The following is a 27,576-nucleotide window of genomic DNA, read 5'->3' on the forward strand; positions in this document are numbered from 1 at the left end:
GTAAAGTCACAACAAATGCCACCTCCTCCAGTTTGGAGTCACCTGTATACGTTTGATTAGCCAGTTTCAGGATTACTTTGTTCTGTCTTACTGTGTAGTCTTGCTTTTTATTAACACTTCAACAATAGTGTAATGTAGTTGTAACCTCATGGATGGGTACAAATAGAACAGTGGCTCTTGAGGATGGGCATGGGTGGGGGAGAAGTTTGCATTGTCTGACAAGTGGGTCAGCCAGCTCGTGGCTATAGCATTTGCATATGTTCATTGTGGTTTGTGGTTGACAAACTCAAGGCTGTTAGTTGAGCGTAACTCAGATTGGGAATCTAATTAGTCTGAAGGCTCAGTGGGTGACGGAGTGTGTCACCCTGAGGGACAGCAGAATTAAACCCCAGTTCTAAAATGTAAGCTGGGGAGTGTCATAGGTGAGTATATATTTCACTGTGACTTTCAGCTGAAGCATAATGTATTTATTAGGCATCTGTGACCAAGAAATGGTACCTTCTTAAAGGATGCTGTCAGTTAGCTCTTGTGGGACAGTGACTTCGATCATTGACAGGTGGGAACGTCTGATCATGTTGGTCTCCTTGGTTGCTCAGGTATCAAGGGGAATATCTTACCCCCCAATGTGGTATATTGTTTGAAATGGCACTGTTAAATATTTTTCTCATTAGTTTCCCTTTTTGTGAGTAGATAACATAATCTGCTAGTGTCTCTTAGCTTTCATTTGGTTTTTGGCTGTGCTGCATGGCTTACAGGATTTTAGTTGTTGAACCAGGGATTGAACCTGGGCCCATGGCAGTGAAAAGCACGGAGTCCTAACCACTGGGCCACCAGGGACTTCTCTAGTTTTTCTTTTCTTTTATTTGTGTGCCATCAGTTATCAAGTGTGCTTTATGGGAAGCAACTGTATGTGGATTTTTTTTTTTTTTTAAGGGATGGATAAAGCAAAATCCAGGACCCTAAATACTTGATCTACTTAACCTTGTTTTTAAAAGTGCCGCCTTGAGTCAAAAGACAAGGGGGGAAAAAAGTAAAGGTATTGATACATGTGATCTTAACTATAGAAACTCAAATTGGCCTAGGGGAAGGAAAAGTAATTTTTGGAATAGTGGTAGTTTAGTATGTTACAGAACAGCCTCACTTTTGTCATGAAATACATGTATCTCCAACTACTTGATTTTCATTGTTATTTTTTGGAAATGCTGCACTGTGCTACAGCTCCCACCTTTGTAATGCATCTTCTCTCTGTTGCATTTGTTCTTTATAGGCACATTTACCCATGAAACCTCCCTGACATTGTTCAGAGAGATGTTATTTTACATGATGTCATCATTACTTTGGGTTTCAAAAGCATCATCACCATGGTCTCCTGTTAGGAAGAATATTGAAAAATGTGTCAAAGTTCCCCACCAGAAGCATAGTCACTCTTTTTTTGGTGATTGGTGATTTTGTTTTGATACTGTAGACCAAGTGATTCAGTGAAATCTGGTTTACTCATATTTCTTAGGTGAAGAAAGGGTCTTGAAGGCATCTTCAAGTTCCTTGTCATTGTTAGTATTTTTCCATATGCTTTGGACCTTGTCCAGGGCCAGAAATATGATGCCTTTCTAAAGAGTTATAGATCTTTATTTCAGAGTCAAACAATTCAATGCATTAATGTTGAACATGCTAAAGACATTCATGAAACCCATAATAATCAACTTTTTCTGGATATATGCAGACTGTACATGAAGAAATCAACAGAGACAGGTGGGTTACTTAAAGGCTAGGGCAGTAAAACAGCTTTGAGGGGGGGGGGAACCTAGGCCTAGAGTCTTGGTGACTTCACTTAGACAGCTGCTTAAGTCCCCTGCCTTTTCCTGTATGAAGATAGAATCCACAAGATCTTTTGATTCTTTAAAAAAAAAAAATTCTTCTGGGACTTCCCTGGGGCTCCCGTGATGAAGACTCTGTGCTTCTAATGCAGGGGGCATAGGTTTGATCCCTGGGTTGGGGAACTAGGATCCCACATGCCACCCCCAACTCCCAAATAAATAAAAGGCTTTTCTGATGAAAACTGAGTGACAATATCTTTAGCACGGTTACCCTCAAGTACATTCAGAAACTTTCACATAGTAGTGTCAAAATAATGTGAACTTGGTAAGGTGGAATATTATCTGTGATTTATCCTGAATGAACAGAATTCAATTCCAAGACTTGCAGGTGCTCATAGCCTGGAGATTCCCTGCAGGCCATGCTGTTGATTTTTTAGATGCTCCAGGGTGGCGAGGTGGGGAGAAAATAGTATCTTTGAAGTTAGATAGATTTGAACTTCCAATTTCAGATTCATCATATACTACTAGCTAAACTCTAGTCATATGAATCTTTCTGAGCCTCAGTTTTCTTTTCCCTGAAACAAAATGATAGAAAGCTGCTCCGTGTTTCTGTGAGGGGTTTAGGCAGGTTGCGGAGCATCTGCAGAAGAACTTCACTCTGTTGTTATTGCAGTGCTGAATTTTTCCAGCAAGCCTTCTCCTTTCCTTTTCCTGTTGTTTTCCCCTCTTATTGGTGTCCAATAACTTTGCCTCAGCCTCCAGTTACTCTTGGAACTGATCCTCAAAATTCCAGAAGTCTGTGTTTATCAACCCTCACGATCGCTTTAATTTTACGTAACAGTGAGGGTGCGCTTGTGTTCTGGAAGCTGATGTGCCTTCTCTCTTGTGTGTCCCAAGTCCAGGAGGAGAGGCCAGGGCTTCAAGTAGTTTCCTGTTGCTGCCACAGCAAATTCCTGTAGACTAGTGGTTTAAAGCACCACACGTTTATTAATATCTATCATCGTGTTTGGATAGCATTTATTTGGCTGCATTGAGTCTTCGCTGTGGCATGTTTGCTCAGTAGTTGTGGCACACAGGCTTTACAGCTGCATTGCACATTTTTAAATTGACAGTTCTGTAGGGTAGGAGTCTGACGTAGGTAAAACCAAGGTGTGAGCAGAGGTTCATTCTCTCCTGCAGGCCCAAGGGGAGAATTCACCTCCTTACCTTCCGGAGACCCCCACCTCCCTTAAAGCCAGCAGTGTACTATGTAGACACATTTCTCTCTGACCACAGCTGGGAAGGAGTCTCCATTTACCCAGACTTGTGTGATTAGATGGGGCCCGCTGGACAGTTTGGAGGTCGTTAATCTGAATCACATCTTCAAGTCCCATTCGCTGTGGAAGCACAGTTCCCACATTTTCTGAGGACTTGGGTGGACAGTCGTGAGCATTATTCTGCCAACCTCACCATCATCTTCTTTTGAGATGAGGAGGTGTAAGGCTTAGGGATGGCAGAGAGGCCAGTGGATTGGGGCAACACCCATCTCAGAAGTAAGGTTAGAGCTGGTTTTGATTGTAGTTCTCTTTGATTGTGAATTCTGTGTCCTTAGCCACTTTGTTCCATGCAGTTTTTTATTCATAAAAGAGGCCACCCTCGATCCTCTAGTGGTTTACATATGCATTTGCATGCGATATTTATGAAATGGGTTTTCTGCTGGAATGTTCTGGTGTCTCAGGCAGCTGAAATGACTTGTTCCAAGGGAGGTGGAAATGTGTGGCCAAGTTTGGAGTTTTATTTACAGGTGGGTCATCTTAGATGTTTCCATGAACAGAGAAGCCCATTGGGCTACAGTCCACAGGGTCGCAAGGAGTCGGACATGATCGAGCAACTGCCACTTTCACTTTCAGTATGGCTGTTATCCTAAATTCTGCCTGTCTTTTCTTGTGGATACTTTTTGGGTGAATGGATCACAAGAGTGATGAAATAATAACTGTTTAAATTAAAAATGAACTTTCAAAAACAGTCTACTTCATGGGCAGCAGTGAAGATTCCATCTGTTAAAATATGGGTTTGAGTCACGTTTCACAAACTGAAGAGCAAGACGTCTCCTTTATTTTTTGAAGGGCACGATAGAGTTTTTTATTATGTGATGTTTCTGTGAAGGTCTTGCTTCTTTTGCTGTGCTACTGTGTATTCTTGTAGAGGAGATTTTCTAAAATTATATATCCTTCCCAATTTAACACAAAATTGCTTTATATCTGCACCTGGCACTTAAATTTTAGTTTAAAAGAAAGCTGTAGAATTGTATGTTTTTGGCATATTGCAAATCACCAACTGTGATTCTGCCATTGAAATTCAAACAGCATTTGTTCATGACACAGTCCAGATTTCATAATACTTGTGTTTTCTAAAAATGCTGGAGATAATTATTGAAACTAATATATGTGTATAAGTTCTTCCATCATGTGTGGCATTTAAAGACTCGTTCTTTGTAATTTTCAATCTCCATTTTCCGTTTGCAAAAAGGACTTTATTCTTAGGAGAACACATCACTGTGAAAAGTTAATAACAAAACTTGAATTTCATTTGCTTCCAATTAAGCGCCAAAATGTCAAAACTTAATATCTTCAAAATGCATATGAAGCCACACACCTTGTAAGAAGTCTGATAAAATTAAAATCAAGTACAGAAATTCAAAATCCTGATGAAGAGCTTGAAATGAATATTCTTAGCTTAGCAGGGTTACCAAGGAACCTTGACTTTTAGTTTTATTTCTCACACGGAAAAATTTAAATTGGATGTTACTAGAGGGATGAGCAATCTCGTGCAGGATCATCAAATTATGGCCCATGGGTTAAGTTTGGCTCATTATCTGCTTTGTAAGTAAAGTTTTATTTAAACATAGTCACCGTCATTTATTTATGTGTTGTGAATGGCTATTTTCATGATACAATGCAAAGTAGAATAGTGTGACAGAGACTATATGACTTGCATGGCTCCAAAAATAGTCTCTGTACATTTTTAGAAAAATGTTTGCTGACCCTGATCTGTAGAATGTCTATTATTAATCAGAGGAGATGCTTGTGAGATAAACAGGTTGATAATGTATACATATATATACCGTTTGTGAAAACTAGTGTATACATACAAATACCTTTCCATTTTTTACAATTGCTAAGGATTTCTTTTCCCGCTGATGTTGCTTATTATAAGGTTGAGTGGCCCAACTCCTCATCCGACTTTAATTTCTTCTTACCACTTAGCCTTCCTTCAGATTGTTTAATCAGCTAATTATATAAGATGCCACAGCAGGATTCTGAGCTTCCTGTTTGTCTACATATCTCTATGACCTTATGGTGGTTTTCTTTTTTGTCTTATGAATTGATAGATGTAAATATAATTAATTCAAACTGTAATTATAAAAACTTTTCATCATCTGTGAATTCTTCTTTCAGTCTGTTAACTAAAAGGAGTTGAAAAGACTTAGGTTGGAAGCTGAAGGCTTCGTTCTTTTGGGGTGTGGTCCTGTCTCTTCTTTCCTTGGAAGGCTAAGCTGAGTTTTCTAGGCATGGGATTGGAGGGTGAATGGCCAAGGTGTTCTGTGCCATAGAACTTTTTTCCTCTTTGAGATTTTAAAGTAGTGCTGCCACTGTTTAGTTGTAAGAAGAAATAGAGTGAGTTTAAATGGAGTGAATTTATACAGTACTTGGTAATACTGTATTACAAAAATTTTCAATTTTTAGAAAAGTTACAAAAATAGTACAGAGTGTTTTCATATACTCTTCACCTATCCCTAATGTTTACATCTTACATAACCATAGTATAGTTATCAAAGTTAGGAAATGAACAGTAGCGAGTACATACTAACTAATCTAGAGCCCTCATCTGAATTTTACCTCTTCTCCACTAATGCCTGTTTCCTAGTCCAGGATCTAGGCGAAGACCTCACACTGCATGCGGTTTGTATTTCTCCCCAGTCTCCTCCAAGGTGCACAGTTTGGTCAGCCCTTTACTTTCCTGATCTTGATATTTTTAAAGAATAGGAGTTATTTTATGGAATGTTCCTCAGTTTGGATTTGTCTGATGTTTTCTCGCAATTAGACCAAAGTTATGTGTTTTGGGCAGGAGTACCATGGAAGTAACGTCGTATACTTCTTGGTGTATTTTTCAGAGAGTACATGCTGTCAACACATCCTATTACTTAGCGAAATGCTGTCTGTCAAGTTTCTGCCCTGCAAGATACTATTTTCTCTTTTTAATTAAAAAGCATCTTACAGGGAGATACTTTGAGATGTCCACCTCTGATCATATTCTTACCATTAATGTTAGCATCCACTGTTAGATCTTGCCTGTGACAGTTCTGACTGTGGAGATTGCCTACTGATGATTTCTCTTTATTTTTTCCATGTTTATTAATTTGGATGCTCCACTAAGGAAGAGCTGTCCTTTCTCCATCATTTATTTCTTTGATTATTTGATTATATCATTATGGACTCAAGGAGGTTTAGTTTTATCTTGGGTTAAAATCTAATGCTATCATTATTTGTTTACAAGTGTCCCAGATGGCTTTGGTGATTCAGAGCTCCTTCAGGTTGGCCCCTGATTCCCTTAGATGTTCTCTTTAACATCATAAGGTGTTCCAGGCTCATCAGGTATTTTTATTACCCTGCCCCTGGAGTTAACTGTTTCTCTATGAACTTCTAGTTCATTTATTGGAAAATGGTATTAGAAACCAAGATCTGGTCTTTCATATCCATTGGTTCTTGAATCAGTAACTTGACATTGAAGCAATGTCATTGCTTCAAGGATCTCGCAGTGGACAGAACTAGGACATACATGTGTGGTCTGTATACCACACATGGATTCACATCCATCTGTACCTGCCTACCTACCTACTTATGAAAACCTTGAGTTCATATCGATGCCTCCAATTCAAATCTAATACTACAGTTAATTTCTTTTTTTGTCACTTCTGTTTTTGAACTTTGTAAGAACTTTGGCTCTTATCCAAAATACTTTTCTTTTTCATTCTTTCTTGAGGTGTGTGTATAGTAGTAGGAGGAGGAGAAGGGATAGTAATAATAGTAGTAATAGTAGGAGTAGAAGTAGCATGGATTTCTAAATCATATGCTTGTGAGAAACAAACTTACTAATTGAATGCAATATTTCTGTTCCTGTCATTTTTCCTTTAGACGTGCTTTAAACAGTGAAAATAATTTTCCAGAGTTACTTAGTTCTTTTCTTCCCCACCCTTTTCTGTGTGGTTGTGTTTTTCATTTGTAACAGGTTTATTTGTTTGTGTTCCATTTTAGATTATCCAGCCTCCAGACCTCCACCTTGCCTCTTGGTTGATTTCAATTATTTATTTGTTTTAAATATTTTAATTATTTTGATGGCTCCAAGAGTCAGAGTTACAGAAAAATATGTTCAGGAAAGTGTCACCACCCATTACCCTCATTACCTGCTCCCATTCTCTTTCTTTCAGCCTTGTTCCCTCTAACTCCCTGTAGGCTCCCAGCCTCATTAATTTCTTTTATCCTTCCTGTGTTTCTTATGCACCATGAGCAGATGCTTTATGACAGTTCATATCCCCTTCTTCCCACATGAGGGGCCCCTTATTACCCTATGCTGTGTATACTATATGTCATATATATGTATATATATTTATGTATAGGTATATGCATTTCCTTTTCTGCTTGATATACTATCTACAAAAAGATTTAAATCCACTCTATCCCCTTTAGCATTCTGAGATACAAAACCATTGTATTATTTTCCACCTGTAGAATTTTGGATATGACATGTACAACTTAGAAATGTAAAAGTATCAAAACCCAGGCAAGCCTATTTCTCTGAAGTTCCTCTTCCTAAAATATAACATTCCTGGGTGTGTAAATATCACTATTTACACCAAAGATGGTGTAAGTTTGGGGTTGTCCTTTCAAATGCCTTTGTATATAACTGCAAATTCACCTGTCATTTCTAGCTGGTAGCCGTGTTTGATGAGCAAGACCCGCATCATGGAGGTGATGGCACCAGTGCCAGCTCCACAGGCACCCAGAGCCCAGAGATATTCGGCAGCGAGCTCGGCACCAACAATGTCTCAGCCTTCCAGCCTTACCAAGCAACAAGTGAGATCGAGGTCACCCCTTCAGTCCTTCGTGCGAGTAAGTGCATATTTCATCTTCATTTACAGGGATGCCAACTTTTGTTATTCAGGCATGCTCCTGTGAGTGGAATTCATTATCTGTTTAAAATTGATTAAGTTTAGAATCTGGGCAAATGTCTTTTGCAAGAGAGATAAGTAAGATTCTTTACATTTTTGGATTGAGCTTAGATTACTTTGGACTGGTAAACTTTTAATAGCTTACTAAGGATCAATAAGGATAATTTAAAGTTATATTACTTGAATTTTTCTTCCTATGTGTTTTGTTTGAACGCTAGAACAAATGGAAGTAATCAAAAGCCTTCCGTTGAAACAAAGCAGAGCATGTTTGATTGATAGTCAACTTGGTTATAATCATTTCTGGATCTTTATCTGGAGGGGGTCAGCGTTAGCTTCAGGGATCTGGAAGAGGTGATATGAGATACCATCTCAAGGAAAGAAAATATCAGACTTAGTGGGTTTATAGTAGAAATCCTAGGATGCAGAGTGTCCAAGTTCCAGTACACTAGCTTGAAGAATTCTATAGCCATTCCTGCCATTCCTTCACTTCTTTTACTCACAAATGTGAAGAATGTCTGCTAAATATAATATTTAGTGTTTGTAAGTGTATAATCTTATCATTGAGCAGTTGGTAAGAGAAAGAAGGCTTATTTCAAGAGCTTTATATTAGAAATCACTTATCTTTTAGGCACACCTAATTTAGAAACATTTCAGTTTTCAAGTAGAAAGTTTAATCTTGTGTGATGTTACTGGTCATCTTCAGTGGATCTTCACATAGAGATATGGAATAATATATAAAAGTAATATATAGAATATAGTTAGATAATTTTGAAAATATGCAGTTTTTCTTGCAAAATGTATCTTTGTCCCCACTTTCTGTATTGGTAGCAGTCTACAGCATCTTGGTAATTTGCTTCTAGATGTTTATAAACTATTTCTGCTTCCACTGTCCCTTGGAGATATATTAGGTATACATACACACACACACACACACGCACACACACACACACACACATAAATATATTACTATATAATATCTCCATATTTCTATCTATCTATCTATGTAGAATAAGGAAAGGACATCAATTTAATAGTTAACACATCTGATGATCCAAAATGTGATATGTGTACCATGTATGGTATATGAAGTAATATGTAGAGTGTGCACAAGTCATTTTCTTTTATTATATACTGACTCAATAAGTCCATGCTTTAATGATTATCTGCTTGGAGCAAATGTGTTTAAAAAATGGATTGCCTAGTTTCAATTTAAAGAAAATTTTAATTAAATAATAGTGTAAGTATTCATAGGTACCTGATGTTTGGAAAGCAGTGTCTTTATGTGAGTAATTACACCAATATATATAATGAAGTACAGAGTTTTTTGTTGTGTTATTGTTGTAGTTTTTTTATTCATGTGCTTTATATAGCAAGATGCACCTTAAATTTAGATATGTGCTGGAAGAAAGGCCAGTCCTGTCTTTAAGTTAGGAAGAATTTGAATGACTTGTTGCCCATCCGTTTTTATCTTTTGACTTCACCGATTCAACAAGATTTCTACACCACCACCACCCCCTACATTTGGCTGACTCTGTTTCAACCCCAAACATCTCTTTTACCTTGCTTCTATTGAGAAAAGGAAGCTATATTTGAAGCGTATATGTTGTCTTGTAGCCACCAGTGGGAAAATACACAAATATTAAGAACAAGAAGCTCTGACTTTTATTTGCTAAGGTTATTTAGATTTTATGTCCTTGGCAGGCATTGGGTAAATGCATGTTAAAAACATGTACTAAATACAAGGTTTGGTGACTATGTAAAAGTTACTCCATACCTATGAGTCATTTTCTATGGTATTAATACTATTCATTCAGAAATAAAACAAGGGTCAGTCAGTGCTGACCAGGCTTTGTGCTAGGTGATCAGAGTCTAGAGTTGAGTTAGTAAGTTTTTGCTATCAAGGAGTTTATGTTCAGTGATCTTCCTCATTTTCAGGTATTAAAGGAAAGGAACCAACAATATGTAGAGATCTGTTCAGTCATGCAATAATCAACTGCAGTTAGAGGCATAGTTAATATAGGATTTCAGATAAATAAGCCTCAATACTTATCTTGAAGAAATAAGGTGATGGTTTTTCTATGAATTAATTCACTCATCTCTTTTATTCTATAAGGAACTGATGGAAGCTAAGAAAACTCTAGAAGTATCATTGTCTTGTGATGTGAGGGAAAAAATGAAAATGTTTTCTTTTTCTCCCAAAGTTTACTTTTCCTCTTCTGATTAAAAAAAATCAGGACATTTGGGCATCCAGAAGTGCTGTGGGCCCTGGTCATTGGATCTCCTCTGTCACAGTGGAGAAATCCAGAGGTTTTCAGGCCAATAGAGCCATTTTAAGGAGTGACAAATGAGGAAGGTGATGATTTGACAGCAAACACTTCAAACTTGTTCTGGCATCTCTTGGCAGGTTTCTGCATCCTTCAGTCATAGATAGGTATACTTTGGTTTAATGATAACCAGATGCTGATAACTTGTTCTTTTTTTTAAGAAAATAGACTTTTGATAAGTTTGAGAGTCTATTGTACTTTACACTTTTAACATGAGCTTACTCTGCAGACACTCCTTTCTAGAACATGGTTTAGAAAAAGTAAGGCAAAACCACATCAAGTACAATCTGTGGCCTTGCTCAGCCTCAGTTCCTGCATCTCAAGGTAGCTGGCCTAGGACCGTGAAGAGTAAATGAGATGCTTGAACTCTTGATAGTGTCTGACACATGATGAACACTAGAGTAATGGGAAATTGTAGAAAGGGGATGGTGATAATGACATCTCTTGAGTGCAGACCCAGTTCTTATGGATATTTTAAAGGTTTGAGGAGTTACAGAGCCCAAGTATATAGAATGTGTCTTCCTGGATAGAACACACTACCTTTCTTGGGTGGGGTGGGGTGGAGTACTCTTGTATAAAGTAAAATTGGAACTGTGTTCTCCTAACCTCACAGTTCTGTTATAGATAACTTAGCTTCCTCTGTGTTTAATGTTCACAAATTCAGATTTAGAGAGACTTACTGTGCTCAAGGGCACAATTTCTGGAGCAGATCATTGAGGCCAAGTCTTATTTTTCTCACTCTATGATGTTTTTTTCTTTTTAAAAATTTTTTCTAAAGGCTGTTTATAGGGCCAGACCTTCTGAGGGTACTCTAGCTTTAGAATGCTGGCAGGATTCCTTTTCACCCCAGAATGCTGAATTAGTGTTTCCTTTGGAAGAGCCAGACTGAAGATTCAAGATACCTTGGCGGTGGCATTTGCCCTAGTGATGGAAAAAGCCCTAGAAATAAAATTGCTGTAGAAGTTCTGAGAAACAAAGTATCTGATTAGATTGTCTTTTAACATTTTAACTTTTCTGAGCTATTTTAATTTTATAGTGAATTTTTACCATTTCTGGCAAAATGTTGCTGAAGTGGTGCTCTTTAGTTGGTAAGATTTTACTAGCTCCCTGGCTTTTAGAACTTACAGAGACATCAACAATTGCTATACAAGCTTGTGTTATGAAGTTAGCCCCCCTGCCTCTTTTTTGAGCTCTAAATTTTTTTCATACTCAAGAATATACAGATTGGGTTTTCTCTTGTTAGGAGATCTAAGATCTTTGGTTTAGAGATCTATCCTTTTAACTGGTATTAGAATACTATTTTCCAGATTTAATTTAAATATATATTGAAAATAGAAATAATATTCCTATTTTATTTCCTTTTAACTTGTGAAGTGGTGCATGGCATACAAATGGCATTCTCAGTATTTCAAATAATTACCTTCTTACTGTGCAAGTTCTATTCAGCCTATAAAACTCATCCAGTTTTGTTGTAGATGCAATCTGATTATTACATGTTGACAAGGTCATATATCTATTAATTGGATTGGAGATGGGATACAAAATTGCTGTAATTATTGTAATTTTCTAGCTAATTGCAGGGTTGGTGGTGAATATTTTACTTCTGCAAAATGAAAAACAGTATTCCATCAAAAGTTGTTCTATGGGGTTTCAGACATTTTGTTTCATATCTTTGGTGCTTTTTGCCCACAAAGTACCTCTTTTGTATCTATTTTTTGTGTATCAGTCCGCCTTTGGATGTCAGAGTGCTCATTGGCAGGCATCAGTGGAAGCAGCAAAGGCAGAGAGCCTGGAGTACGCTCACTGCCTCTTTGTTCTGGTTGCCACGGTACCTCTATTGTTTATTTATAAATTCGAGCACTCTCCTTTCAGACTTACAATCAAGGTTGAATGGGTCATATCCAATTGGAAGAGGGCTCCTCCGCTCTGCTCTGTTGTCACCTGTGAACTCAGAAATACTCCCCAAAATGAACATTCTTCACTCCAGTCACATTGTTTATGTTCTTTTTTGGCATGAATAATTAAATAAATTATTGGTCAGCCCATTTTGCATTGTAATATATGGCTTATTTTGCATATCATCTCTTTTTTGTGTGCTTTTTGCTTCATTTAAACTAAGCCAGCTTCTAAGAGCTGGAAGCCGAATTGACATTTTAAAAATAATGGTGTGTACACAAGGTGAGTGTGTTTGGAGAGTTCCTGGTGGGTGGGGGCTGGGTTACTGAGGGGGGTGTTGGAAGCTCACTACCTAGGATGGTGCAAGCAGACTGATGTTTATTCCCTGATGGAGTATAAACTGGAGGCGCAGGTGAAAATTGCCAGGCCTAATGAGCAATTTGGCAGATAAGACGGGCTGTCAGGCGACAGCAGTTCAGCAGCAGGCGTACTGTCTGCAGACCAAGATGCTTGTTCCACAGACAGCATTTCAGTACCATAAAGAAAGCTTTTTTGGTTGGTATCTGGTGTGGCAAATATGTTTATTTCATCCGTCGATTTTCCAGTGAAGTAACCAGACATCAACATATGGCAATTTTGGTTGCAAAATTATTTTTAAACTTGCCTTTTCATACGGTTCATCCATTAAAAAAAGAAGAAAAGGCCAATATATGTTCCCCCCACACCAGAACACAAGAAATGTTAGGTTTTAAAATGCTGATAAAATGTAAGCCATCCGTGATTCCTTGGGCTGAAGCATTTTGTCTGTGGTCTTTAAGTTGGAACTTAACACTCGACAAAGAAACAGTGTAGTATTTTCAGTGAACTGTGTCATTTATATCTGCTTCTTTAACCCAAGAATCCTTTCCTTCCATGCAGCACGTGAAAGTCTAGGCATATGGATGACTTCTCCCCACCAAGGCTGTCAGTGTATTGTAAAAGGGATGCTGGGACAGGTTTCCGTATCCTTGTAGTGGCAGGCAGTCCCTTGGGAAACCACCAGGTCCCTCTCCCCTACTTTACCATCGGTCATCTGAGGCTCAGCGGAGTGAACTAACAGAGGCTGCGCTTACGCTGCAACCATAGTGCATGTCTTTACGTTCAAGACAAGTGGAGTTATTGCTGAAAATGCATCGATACTTACTGTACACCAAAGTCCCTTTGTGACATTTCGAGATACCAGACTTGGAGTCAGAGTGCTGTCGCGCTTCCTGTCTGACACCAGTATTTTCCAATTATCTTTCAGCAGAATAACCACTGGTTTCCTACATTGCTTAATTGAATTTCTGTGAAATACTTAATTAAAAAAAAAACCCTCCACACATCACATGTATACAATATTTTACTCTTAATAATGACGACTGTGGACCATGGGGAAGAGGAGTATGTTTTAGAAACTCTCTGCCTCGTGTGGTCAGGTGGGCTTTGGACTGTAGTTAGCAGCTGATCCTTGGTCAGTGACGAGGTTTCCTGTAGGATTCACAGCGCCGCCTGTGTGTGGTCTCCGTGCCCTGAACCTTAGAGAATTGGACACCTGTGCATGGAGCTTTCTGTGTCTGTTGCACCTGCTGAAATCTAGGAAGAGCAGTTTTACAGATTTCCCGCCTCTCCCTGCCCCCAAGCCCAAGATTTCCCCATGGTCCAATCACCGCTGTATTCATCACTTCTTTTTGTCCTTGGCTAGTATATTTTACTTGATCCTGAAGTCTTGCCTTGTACTCTTGTCTTTGTATGAGAATATACTTTAAGTGCCCACTGTTTATCTGTTTATCAGGTACAGAAACAGTTACTGACACTTGAACATTTGTAAAAGTGATATAGCTATGAATATGTTAAGAAAGTACAATTTAAATCCAAGCAAGAAAGCCCATTTTCACATCGCAATAAGAAGTGCATTACAGAGAGAAAATAATTCTATGAAAATGTTTGAGCAGACACGATTGGATTGTAAACAAGCTTTCTTTTTCATTTTCATCCTCCATTCTAACCAGGTATCTAGATTCTTTTTTTCTATTAGCGGATGTCACAGAGAGACCCATATGTGGATTATTTTGTCAGCATGAAAGCCTGGCAGATAACAGCTTTTCTTCTCTTCTTGTTGCACTTGATATAGATCTCTTGTATAGCTCTTCTTGAAACTGTTTGCTTATTTAGTCTTTCATTGCTTTTAATGTCAGAAACAGCCTGTGTTCCTCATCCTGTTAGCTCCTGTCTGCAGCTAGAGACCGACTTCATCTCTCAGAATCCTTGTGTGAGTCCCAAATGGAGAGGAACCCAGAGGTAGGGTGATTTTTAAAGGCACCCCTGAGGTTGTCACCTCTTCTGCCTTTTCCCTGGAATGGACAGCTAGTGATCTCTGTGGTGGCCACGTTTTGAAGAAAAACTAACATGTCTAAATCACTGTATGAATTCATTAAGTTATTTTGCATTTAAAGATTTCATTTATATTGACATTTAGGTTAATTTAATTATTATTTACCACTTCATTGCCTACATTTCAGCAAATTATCTTTCTCCTTAACGGAGAGCCTGGGCGCTGTAGCGAGTGGGCATAGTGGCATGAGTGCTCGTGGTCCCAGACACACATGAAAGAGGAGATCATGTCTGTCCAGCACTTTCTGTGGCTTGGAGTTGATGCTTCTGTTTCGTAGTTCCCCCCTGTTGGCATTTGACAGGACTTAAATGAATCCAGAATTTTCATAACAGCAAAAAGGGGACTGTGCATCCATTTACCAAACCCTCCTGTTTCTCTCTCTTGGTCTCCAAAATGATCCAGACCATGGACCTGGCTTATTCTCAGATACTGTCACCCTTCTTGTTCCTCAGTGGAATGCCTTTCCATTTGTGTTCTCTCTAAAATTTGTAGAAAGCTTTCTATCTCTACATTTTTCTTTATCAGCCTATGTTTTCTATCTGTTCTGAGGATTAAGCAATCTCGATATGTTATTTTCCAGCTCTTTCTTACAGAGTGAAGGGTAAATACAGCAATGACAGCTTGTTGCCTGGGTTGCAGTTCTGTTTCGACAGTGTTATATAAGGGTTGTTTTCTTGTCTTTATAGTGGTACCGTACTAATAAGTGTTTGTATGGTTAGGGTTGGCCAAAATGTTTGTTGGGTTTTTCCATACAATCTTTTGGAAAAACTCGAATGAACTTTTTTGGCCCACCTAATACATATACACACATATATAGCTGATACTTAGGTTGTACGAGGAAGGACTATACGAGTAGCATGTACCTTCAGGAAAATAATCATTTTTGTAGAGATAATTCAGGTGTTCAAAGATGGAAGATTGCAACTGGATCTATCTAGGACTAATCGTAATATGGAAAGAGCAGGAGCCAAAGGGCAGTTCAGACTACTACTAGATTAGTCAACCCATCATCACATTTAATTAAAATGTCAATTTGTACCATAGCTGATCTACTGGTTAATTTGTTATTTAGATCAGCTTGAGAAGTATTTATTTTAAATACAGAATTTGTGTTAATGCATTGGAAAAGAATATTCTCTTGCTTGGCAGAGATGTTACAGCCTAAAGATTTATGATTTAGAACAACAAAAACCAGCTGGTGATCAGTTTGCATAAGTAGTGTAGAATTATCTACTAATGCTGGATAATAACTCTTCTTTTTGTAACCAGAGTCAGGAAGTTGGGAATGGGAGGCAGAAGCAAGGTCAGTGATGAGTCCCTGGGACTTCCCTGGTGGTCCAGTGGTTAGGAGTCCATGCTTCCACTGTTGAAGGCACAGGTTCAAGCCCTGGTTACGGAACTAAGATCTGCATGGCCCTTAGGATGATTACATAAATTGATGGAACTTGTGAGTATTAGATGTAATTTTCATTCTTGAACCTCTATATCACCTCACCTCCAGTTCACATTCTTGAGCTCTCCTAGGAGTTTCTAATAATTCTGCTTTGAACAGAGGTGTTGAAGTGACTGAAGACCACTTCTAACAAGCCTTCATGGGCTTATTCATCTACAGACCTTTTATTTTGTGTTACTGCACCTTCTTTATTTGTTTGCTTGTAAAGAAGTGGATTGTTAGGCATTTACTAAATTTTTTTAAAAGAAAGAAATGTTTTCTAAAACACAGTGCTCTTTCCTGTTTCTGCGTTTCCTGATATGCTGCTTTATGTTGTAACTGCTTATGTACCTCTTTGGCAGTTCAGTTGCTGCATAATTAAATGTGATAAAAAGACTCTTTATAACTTTGAACATAAAATTTCAACTGATCCAAGTTCAAACGTGTATTTGATCTCTTAATTTTATTTACAGGGATGCTAACGTTCCTTTAATAGGATTTTTTTTTACACTGAAGAAATGTTTGATAACATTTGCAACTGAACACTATTTTATATATATTTCAATATTCCTATGTTCTCAAAGACTGTAAATTTGTGTGAAAACTTTGCGAACAGTCATCTTTGGGGCTTCCCTGGTGGCTCAGTTGGTAAAAGTTGGTCAAGAATCTGCCTGCAATGCATGAGACTCGGGTTTGATTTCTGGGTGGGGAAGATCCCCCAGAGAAGGGAATGGCAACTCACTTCAGTATTCTTGCCTGGAGAAGTCCATGGACAGGGGAGCCTGGCAGGCTACAGCCCAGGGGTTGCAAAGAGTCAGACACGACTGAGTGACTAACACTTTCACTTTTCTGCATTTATATCCTCAATTGAATATGCTTGACACAATCCTCTATAAGTGTAGAAAACTGAGACCCTTAATTAGAAAAAATATCTGCTGAAAACACATATAAAATGACCGCTCTCTGTTTGATGGTTACATCATCCATCTTTGTTCACTTCCTTTATTATCAAGACATACTGAATCACTGCATTTGTGTTACATCTTACTATAAGACTTAATTGTTTCAGAGGAGAAGTTTGGTTTAGCTATAGATGGTTTCATAGTTGTGGTTATTATACCTTACCAATTTTAAAGACAGAGTATATACTTAGGGGGAAAAACATCTGAGCTACAAATAGAGTAACTACTAGTGGCATAGTTTTATTCTCTGGAACTTGGCTATTGTAGACTTTGATTCCCATTTATTTATTTATAGCAATGATGCTTCACTGTCATGGATAGCACAAATGTTGGTGTGTGGAATCTACCTTCATATGCAAGAGTCAGTACTGTCGTGACAGTGGTGTACTAACCATGTCTGGAGAAGGTGTGTGTGTATATGTGTGATTTGCAGTGATTCTTTGTTTTTGTCTTTTCACAAGTATTGCCCTTTTTGACTGACAGGAAACTGAATTTTAATATGGGCTTTTTAACTTCAAATGTCCATAGCAATATTAAAGAATATTATATAACGTGAAGATATTTCTCAAAACTAATGGGACAGTTTTTTTTCTGTATGATGAATATGTTACATTTCGAAATAAATGAAATGTCTGTCTAGATTTTTTTCTTCATTTACTCTCATAAACTCTGCCCTTGAAATAAATACACATCAGACTTTTGAGGAAGTTATTAATCAGATGAAGCTAATAAACAGTGAAGACTATCTTCATGTGACTGGTTTTTATAATTTGCTTTCAATTTCTATTCCGAGCTTTAAGATTTTATGCTACTCATATTTGAAAATTTAGATTTTTTTCCTGTTTACTCATCTGCTAACTATATTGGTAACTATTACATTTTTGAGCATCTTCTCATAATAAACTTTAAGACATCAAAATAATGTAAGAATATTTTTCACTTCTCTACCATTACTTATTGTCTGTCAATCCATTGCTGCTTGAAAAGATTTACTAGGTGTGTGGTGGGAAAATGCAACTGCTTTATATCTGTGCCTTGATTTTGATCAAATGTGCTTCATCTTTCTGAAAAATGGGAGAAATCAGACTACAGTAGCACTTGTTCCTTACCTTTTCAAAATCAAGGCACAGCTGAGTAAATGGGGTTCAGGGGCCACACCTGGACCCACTAATCATGTTGTTAAAATTCTTGCTGCTTCTTAGCCCTGTAATTTGTGAGAAGCAGCATTTTAAGAGGCTTGACTTAGCAAATCTTTTCGGGGAAACTGAGCATCTTCTGAATAAATGCATAAAGTCCGCACAGTCTGTTCAGAGGAGATTCATTCAATTGTAGTACACAAAATATTAAAGAAACTGTCATGATCAATATGCAACTTTGCATAGCTTTTAAAAAAATTTAACCCTAGTTGAGAAAAAAAGACGATTACTCAGTATCATTATATTGCTTATTTTCACTTGTCTTTTTAATTTTCAATATTGCAAGGTTACTTGTCTTCTGTTCAGTTTTTCATCATAGAAAATTTCAAGCACATACATGATTAGAGAGAACAGTGTAAGGAAATGCCATGCCCCACTCTCAGTTCTAACCCTTATCAGTTGGTGGCTAGTCTTGTTTCATCTGTACTCCCCCAAATAGCATTATTTCAAAGTAAGTTCTAGATCTTATATAATTTCTTCTGAAAATATTTCAGTACTGTGTTTATTTCTAAAAAGTAAAACTGTAAATATGTAACCTTATATAATACTTTCTTAATGCTATGTAATGTGATATTAGTATTAACATTACTCTATTTTGTAAATGTAGTTTTTCTATTTGGCTTGTTTAAATCAACATCTTGGGAAAATCCACATACTACATCTGACTGATATATTTCTTTTGGTCTATGAGTTCCTCTTTCTATGTGTGTGTCTGCATGTATCTATACATGGGTATGAGTATATGTATACACACACACACACACATTTATTCCTTGGACTGTTTTTCTTGTGGTTTTCCTCTGCCAAGTCCATTATTAGAAAAGACCCTGATGGTGGGACAGATAGAAGGCGGGAGGAGAAGGGGACGACAGAGGATGAGATGGTTGGATGGCATCATGGACTCAATGCACATGAGTTTGACCAAGCTCTGGAAGATGGTGATGGACAGGGAAGCCTGCTGTGCTGCAGTCCATGGGGCTGCAAAGAGTCGGACCCAACGGAGTGACTGAACAACAATGAACAGCAGCGTATCTGAGGCATCTGCTGTGTCCTCATGTACCCTGTGCTGCTTGTAACCTGGAAGTTATTAGATGCGGTGTCTTGTTTCTGGTTTGGTTCTCTGACAGGTGTCTCTGGCTGCTATTGTATGTTATGGTTCACTCAGGAGACACAAACGGCCTGGTTGTTGTTTCTCGTTTTGTGATATTAGCAGCATTGGTAATTTTTACCTAGATCCGTTATTATGATTTTTTTTAATGTTTGTAGCATGTTGATATTCCAGTTCTTTCACTTATTGGCCACATTATTTCTATAAAGTTCATCTTTTTGTCAACTGGTTTGTTACTCTGAGATACCCTATGTCCAAGAAGAACAGACCAAATGCCTGATTCTGTCTCTGTCTGTATTAGTTTTCACAATAACGTGGTTGTTGTTGTTTTTTTTTTGTTTTGGCTGGCATTCTCCTGGTTTCATTTTTTCCTGTTTCCTTCTTTAAAAAAGTCACAAGAACTCATAAGCTCTAGTATAGTTCTTGTTTCTGTCTGCTCTGTTATTGTTCAGATCATCCATATTTGTAGTGATGTGACCTCTCTAAACTGGCTCCTGGGAGCCCTTTAATGGCAGCATCCTCGCTTTCTGCCATGAAATGTGTTCCATGTTCTTCTTATATATTTTCTGCCCCACATCTGCAGTCAGTCACTTCCTGAAGCAGCCTTGTCCTTTGAATGGGGAAAGGTATTCAGAGACTGCTGTGTGGGTACATTGGTTTTATTTTGCTAAGCCTAAAAGTGGGTTAAAATTAAGAGCATTCTGGTCTGATTTCAGTTTTCAAAGTGGTGCCTCAAAGTGCATGATGATGTGATTATTTGAGAGTGAGTCTTTCTAGTGGTACTAGTCAGCACAGGTTGTTCATGCCAATTCCAGGTTTCCTTTATTTGGGTGGTGAAATTTTATGGTAACTAATAAGACTGGTGTTGTGAGTTTCCTGGTGGCTCAGTGGTTAGGACTACATGCTTTCACTGGCAGGAGCCAGGTTTAGTCCCTGGTTGGGGAACTGAGATCCTGCAAGCTGTGAGGCACAGCTGGGAAAAAAACAAAAGGACTCTGTCATGTTTCCCTGGGCACTATGACCATGAGTATGATGAGGTCGTCCTTAGCAGGTGTCAGAAGCATTGGTGGACGTTCTGCTTGGCTGTTAGTAGATGCCAGAACACAGAGCTGCCAGCATGCTGGTATTTGTAGGGAGTCCCTCAAAAGGAACCCAGGGTGTTTGTACCATGACCGGCAACCAGTGTTTTCATTTTTTTTGTTGTTGTTGTTCAAGTTGTGAAGAAGAAATGGCCTCTCAGTTAGTGAGTTTGGCACTATATGTGCCCTTGTGAAACTGAGTGGCCAGAGGATGGCTCCAGATCACTGTGCCATCTCTGGTGGGCACTCTAGGGGAATATGGCACTGGCCAGGGATGCTGGAGTCTGCAGAGGTCTGTTGTAATTGTCACTGAGGGTGGTTCTGTCCCCAGCTGTCACAGCCTCACCAGGCCCTGTGACTTCACGACCTGCCTTTGAGCTTCCAAGGATGGTGTTGCTGGTGGTCTCTGCAGTGGGGTCATGACTGGGGACGTAGGGAAACAGAGTACTAGAACTTTGCATTAGTTTATTGTTTACTTTCTTGTATTCAAGAATTTACCATTTCTTGTATGTGGTTAATAGTGCCTCTATTAGTTGAGCATGCATTTAAATAATAAATAAACAAAAACCTGCATGCTAAAGAGTTTGCTGTTAGTGCTCTATTGTCAGGAAAGCAGAGCTCCCGGGCCCATCTCTGGCTGTTCTCTCCTAGTCCTCTGTAGGGCAGCTCTGCAGTCCATTTTGCAGTAGCAGGAGTGATTGTTGTAACCCCCACATCTCCTCCTTTCACCCCAGTGCCTCAAAACCTTCTGTGGCTTCCTAATATTTTTAAATACAGTTAACATCAGTAACATCACTTCATGGCAAATAGATGGGGAAATAGTGGAAACAGTGACTAACTACTTTTCTGGGCTCCAAAATCACTGCAGATGGTGATTGCAGCCATGAAATTAAAAGATGCTTACTCCTTGGAAGGAAAGTTATGACCAACCTAGATAGCATATTAAAAAGCAGAGACATCACTTTGTCAGCAAAGGTCGTCTAGTCAAGGCTATGGTTTTTCCAGTAGTCATGTATGGATGTGAGAGTTGGACTATAAAGAAAGCTGAGTGCCGAAGAATTGATGCTTTTGAACTGTGGTCTTGGAAAAGACTCTTGAGAGTCCCTTGGACTGCAAGGAGATCCAACCAGTCAATCCTGAAGGAGATCGGTCCTGAGTGTTCATTGGAAGGACTGATGTTGAAGCTGAAACTCCAATACGTTGGCCACCTGATGCAAAGAGCTGACTCATTTGAAAAGACTTTGTTGCTGGGAAAGATTGAGGGCAGGAGGAGAAGGGGATGACAGAGGATGCGATGGTTGGATGGCATCACCGACTCAGTGGACATTGGTTTGGGTGGACTCTGGGAGTTGGTGATGGACAGGGAGGCCTGGTGTGCTGTGGTTCATGGGGTCGCAAAGAGTTGGACACGACTGAGCGACTGAACTGAACTGAACATCAGTAAGTTTTGGTAAAGTTTGCAAGAACTGTCTTGTGTCTGTCTTTTTTACCCTGTAACAAGTCCCCTTGCTTGAGTTTCTTGGATGGGTCTCAGACCTCCGGGGCCCTAAGCTCCCTGCTTCCCCACAAGTGTGGTGAAGCCGCTTCTCTGCCCTCGCTGCTCACCTGCCTCACCTTGACTTACCTCTCAGGACTCTGCTCGAAGCCACCGTTTCTCCTGTGGTCTTCCCTGACTGCACAGACTCGCAGTGCAGTCCTGTGGTGTCTTGTGCTTTTCTTGACTGCAGGAGAAGAGGATTTGTCTGCTTCTGCAGATCCACTGGTGCACTGGTAACCTTTTAACAGTTGTGTCTCTGAAAACCAAAGAAGGCCTGGCCTGTGGCATCTGCCCATTTCCATGGTGTAAACATTCTCACTGGCCAGTTTTATGTCCCCAGCGCCCTGCCCCTGAGCACAGAATTGGTGGGAGATGCAGTGCTGTATGGTGTTTCCACTGCACAGACGCGATCGATGTACCACAAGCATACACAGTGACAGCTTGGAAAGGACTTGGAAAGTGATGTGTTTTGAAGTGAAAGTGAAAGTCACGCAGTCATGTCCGGCTCTTTGTGACCCCAAGGTCCATGGAATTTTCCAGACCAGAATACTGGAGTGGGTAGCCTTTCCCTTCCCCAGGGGATCTTCCCAACTGAGGAATCCAACCGAGGTCTCCCACATTGCAGACGGATCTTTACCAGCTGAGCCACCAGGAAAGCCTAAGAATACTGGAGTGTTTTAATATAATCTATTTAATTATGCATGCATGTGTGTGTGCTAAGTTGCTTTAGTTGTGTCCAACTCTTTGTGACCCTGTGGATCAACAACAATTACTGCAAAGGTTCAAAGGAAGAAGGATGCTATCAACTGGAGTATCTTTCTATTGGAAAACAAATACAGGGTACTGCAAGTTGTCCTCTGTTGGGAAATACAAATAGACAAATGGAAGTTTGGTGTCTTCAGCTTTAATTTATGCAGGCTGCTAAATCCTAGTCTCTGTATGGGCATTTGTTTGGTCTCTAAATATTAGGATTATGAAAGAAAATGCAAGCTTTCGAAAAGCCAAAAATAAATTCATAAAATTTTTGACATGATCATGATACAGAATAGATGCTAACCATCAGGTAAGTCAGAGCATCAGGACTAGGCGAGGATTCCTCTGTGATCATATATGCATGCATGCTTAGTTGTTCAGTTCTGTCCAACTCTTTGCAATGCTATAGACTGTTGTCCACCAGGCCCCTCTGTCCATGGGATTCTCCAGGCAAGAATACTGGAGTGGGTTGCCATGCCCTCCTCCAGGGGATCATTCCCAACTGAGGGATCGAACCCACATCTCTCAGGTCTCCTGCGTTGGCAGGTGGGTTCTTTACCACTAGCCCCACCTGGGAAACCCCTATTTAATAAGTTTATATAATTTGAATTTGAATAATAGTTCTGTTCAATGACCAACTCTCAAAAATTTCTTAAATCTTTATTTTTTCTCATAAGATGATTTGAACCAACTCTAGACATCCCCTGTGGAAGCACAGAGAAGTCACACATTTTGATTTTGATTAAAAACAGTGGGATAAGGCAAGTATGATAGGTATTTACTGCAGATAGTTCCAATTGTGAGGGGCCTGGAGCAATTTTGTGACAAGTCTGTAGAGGAGGAAGAGAGAGTGTTTCAGGTAGATCGATATATAGATTAGCAACATTTGGACACTGCACTGGATCAGGGGAGAGAGAATGTTCAGATTTTTGGCCATGTTTGTACTAAAAATGTACATAATCTCCTTCCCCCATGAATGTTTATTTTCCTGTCATCCTTGGCATTTATTTTCATACCATATTTTTGAACCCTGTGTGATGATTACCCATTCTTGGGTATGCATAGCATAGCTGACAATGCACTCCTAGTAGTACACTTCAGCCTGCTTCAGCTTACCCTGATGAGAAACAGAGGTAGGGTTCTTTTTCCTGCTTGCTGTTTTCCAGCGACTTAGCTATCCTAGAAACGTAGTTGATTTTTATTTTTGATATTTTAATTCAGTAGGGTTTTGACATGAAGTCAGCTCTCTAATGGCCAGTTTATTCTGAATGCATCTTATGATTAATTCGGAAAGATACTGAATACTATTTTTTTTTTTTCAATAGGGATTTCTCTTTTTAGAAATGCAAGCACTAAAAGTTTGTGGCTTGTCAAGTCACTGTTTAATCCCTTGTAAAGATCTTACACTTAGGTCATGATCATTTTTTCCCCATAATTTGCTTTAGAGCATATGAGAGTTTTTGAAATTTGAGGAGTCAAAGACTTGCTGTTACTCTCCCCCCCCCCCCCATAAAGGAAGACGTTGTATTCAGTCCCAGGTCTCTTGTGAAATGTGTGATGCTTAATTGGAATATTGTTGCTTGGAGTAACTCAATGCCAATTAACTGATTTCTTCAACATATACTTTTTGAGCATATTAAGTTCTAGATATGTTAGAATAAATAAGTTGTATATATCCTGTTAATTTTGATACTTTAAAGCTTATCTTCCTTTGTATAATTATAATGTTGATACTGTACAGACTCAATAATGTTAGATATGTTCTCTGATTATCTAGCACATGTGGATTTATGTTGAATTTCTAAAAATAACACTAAAAATAATAATTAGAAAATAAAAGTAGAGAATTGTGAAAAAGGAAAATGTAAGTTGGAAACCAAGACAAAGAAAATTTTATCTGTATATAATCTATATATATCTATACTACCTATCACACATAGTAGTTAAATCTGCAAATCTTTGCGTTTGTTTCCTGGCAGCTCACATGAAAAGAGAAAGAAATCTTTTAACATTTCCTTTCTAATCAAGTTTAGGCTTTGTCAGACTCCTCACAGACATACATATAATTTCAGTCTGTCTACTCATGAGATTCTTTTAGGATTTACTCTTCTCATTTTTCTTTTAATGGCCAAATTGCTTAAATTTTCTTTCAACTGATCTTACATGTATCATGTATGGAAGAGCTTATTTCTACGGATGCTTAATGATGTTCAGTGTTCTGAAGAGTAGACAGTTGAAGAATCTAGATAGTAAGATAAAAAGCAAAAAGAAAGGTAATTATAAGTGAACTGAAATTAATTTATGAGGATGTACTTACCAATATGCTGTGCTGTGCTGTGTTCAGTTAGTCTTGTCCGACTCTTTGTGACACCATGAATGGTAGCCCGCTAGGCTCCTCTGTTCATGGGGATTCTCCAGGCAAGAATACTAGAGTGGGTTGCCATGCCGTCCCCCAGGGGATCTTCCCCACCCAGGAATCGAACTGAGGTCTCCTGCATTGCAGGCGGATTCTTTACCATCTGAGTCACCAGGGAAGTCCAAGAATACTGGAGTGGGAGCCTATCCCTTCTCCCAGGGATCTTCCCAGCCCAGGAATTGAACCAGGATCTCCTGCATTGCGGGGAGGTCTTTACCAGCTGAGGTACGAGGGAAGCCCCCACTTACCAACATATGTGCTGATATTTCTCGGAATGCGTATGTCTCAGCTTTTGAATTATTAACTTTTTCTGTTGTAACTTACATTTCTTTCATTGTAATAACTTTTATATGAGAGCAAGTGTGTATATATAAAAAAAGAGGGAGGCATGTCAGTGCACCCAGATACCCAAGTTGATTTCAGGGAAGCACCTGATTCCTGAAGAAATTAAAGGGATCTAATGAAGTTCAAGGGTAGGTGATTGGTTTTGGAGAATGAATTATAATGTATTAATCTGACTTTCTTGGGTAGACAAGAGAGAAAAAGAAAAACTGTGAACATATTCTTGTTTGGAAGCACCAGTTTGCTATTCATTCCCTTAATTCATCAATCATTGAAAGGTGAATTATCAGAAAAACATTTCAGTGACATTTGCCTGCAGCTACTAAATTGGTAGTTTTGCCTGAATTACTTGATCAATTCAACCTGAGTTCCTAAATTGACTAAATGTTTGGCTGAAAAGACTCTTGGTGAAAATATAGACTATTTCACAAGCTTGTAGTGACAGACACGTTGTGTGAAAATATAGATTATGAGCATCCAACACATTTTAGTTAATCCAAGTAAATGTTCTTGACCTAAATATAAGAGCAAATGCCATCACAAAAGCTGATGTAAGACGTAGACATTTAAATAGCTGTGTAGTAGAACATTTCCAATATTATTTTCTAAAGGTTAGCTGTCAAAGTTTACATCCTGTGAAGAAAAAGTTTTAAAATGGCTTAGAATCTAGCCTGTGTTTTGTTCTTAGTGTTTTTAGACAAAACGGCCCTTCTGTACTTTATTTCTAAAAATCAAAAGCTGTTAGAGCCAGAAAGGGTTTTGCGATGGAATCCAAGCCCTTCTTGTTACAGATGACGAAACAGAAGCCAGGTGAGAATATGGACAGCCCAGTGCTTTTTAATCTGTGTTGTGAAGTGCGTGGTTTCCTATCTGGATTAAGACCTAAGCAGGTATGAGCATGTCTTTGTAAAGAAGATGCTCAGACGCACCCTGTATCCTGTACTGCCTTGTCTTTCTGGGTGACTCTCTTCTTTTGTCCATTGAATTAATGTATGGTCCTATTTGTCGAGAAAACTAAGGAGGCATATTAAAAATCTGTACTAATGTAGATAAATTTTGTAAAATCAACCAAGATTGATCACCGTCCCTACTTAATTCAGAGCAAAGGAAGGGAACCTAATTTTTCTATTTTTCCACACCTCGTTTGCTGTAATGAAAATGGCTTTTTGCTTTGAATCGTTTTCAGTGAAATGATTTTCAATATTGTTGTCTTTGTGGCATTTTGACAATTAAAATGTATTTCTCAAGCCCACTGGAAATGCTGCAATGCTTTTTCTCCTTTTCATTTTTTCCATTGGTCGTATCTGTGCTTGTTGCCTAGGAAACTACACTTGGGTTGAATTCTGTTTGCTTGCTTGTCAGGCTGTCAGAGTTATGGGTAAAGTTCGTGACTTTATAGTTGGAAAAGTACTTCCTAAATATTAGAAATGTTTTATCTATATTAAAGTGCTTTATCTCCTCAATTAAAAAGCAGACTAGCAGCTGTTTGGTTTTCTTAATATAATAAATAGAGGATTCCTCCCCATCTCCCATTACTATTGGAATTTTCTATGTTGTATACAGATTTGCAGTAGGATTTGAATTGTCACATAGGTTCATTCCACATATATCAGTTTAAAAAAATTCTTCTGTAAATATTTGTTTCTTTGGGGAGTCATGGTCATGTATTATGGTTATCAAAATATGCAAATATAAGCATAAAATATTACATTAAAAAGTCCAATGAGATTTTAGAAAATGCAAGTTATTTGCCCTATATCTAACAAGTTGAAAGATTGTTTTCTCTTTATAACATTTTCAAATTAAAAAGATGCAGGAGGACCGTTTCACATCTTATTCTTTCTTAGTGATTAGTTAATAAAACGGAGAGTATAAAATTGCTCATTATTGAATTATATTTTTGTTTAGCTAAATTCAGTATCTGACAGAATTATTTAATATAAAAACTTGCAATGACATGTTTTGCGCACTCTGGCTCGTGGCTACCTACCTGGCAGCACAGATAGGGGTCTTGCTAGTCCAAGGCACCATTTGGGGCCTTATTAGAAATGCAGTCTCTCAGCCCTGCCCAGAACCTACTGAATTAGCACCTGTAT

At 38.6% G+C, this 27,576-nt stretch overlaps 1 protein-coding gene across 13 annotated transcripts in view; it reads left to right on the top strand.

Annotated features, from left to right (window-relative positions):
• The window catches only part of PARD3 (par-3 family cell polarity regulator), a 553,895-nt gene that overhangs the window by 203,101 nt on the left and 323,218 nt on the right, over positions 1-27,576 (top strand). For all 13 annotated transcript variants that reach the window (XM_065921047.1, XM_065921054.1, XM_065921051.1 and 10 more), the window contains exon 3: positions 7,783-7,963. In XM_065921047.1, coding sequence (XP_065777119.1) covers positions 7,783-7,963 — 181 coding nt within the window. The remainder of the gene's footprint in view (positions 1-7,782; positions 7,964-27,576) is intronic.

Source organism: Muntiacus reevesi, chromosome 2 (assembly GCF_963930625.1).
Source record: "Muntiacus reevesi chromosome 2, mMunRee1.1, whole genome shotgun sequence".
In the NCBI taxonomy this organism is placed as follows: Eukaryota; Metazoa; Chordata; class Mammalia; order Artiodactyla; family Cervidae; genus Muntiacus; species Muntiacus reevesi.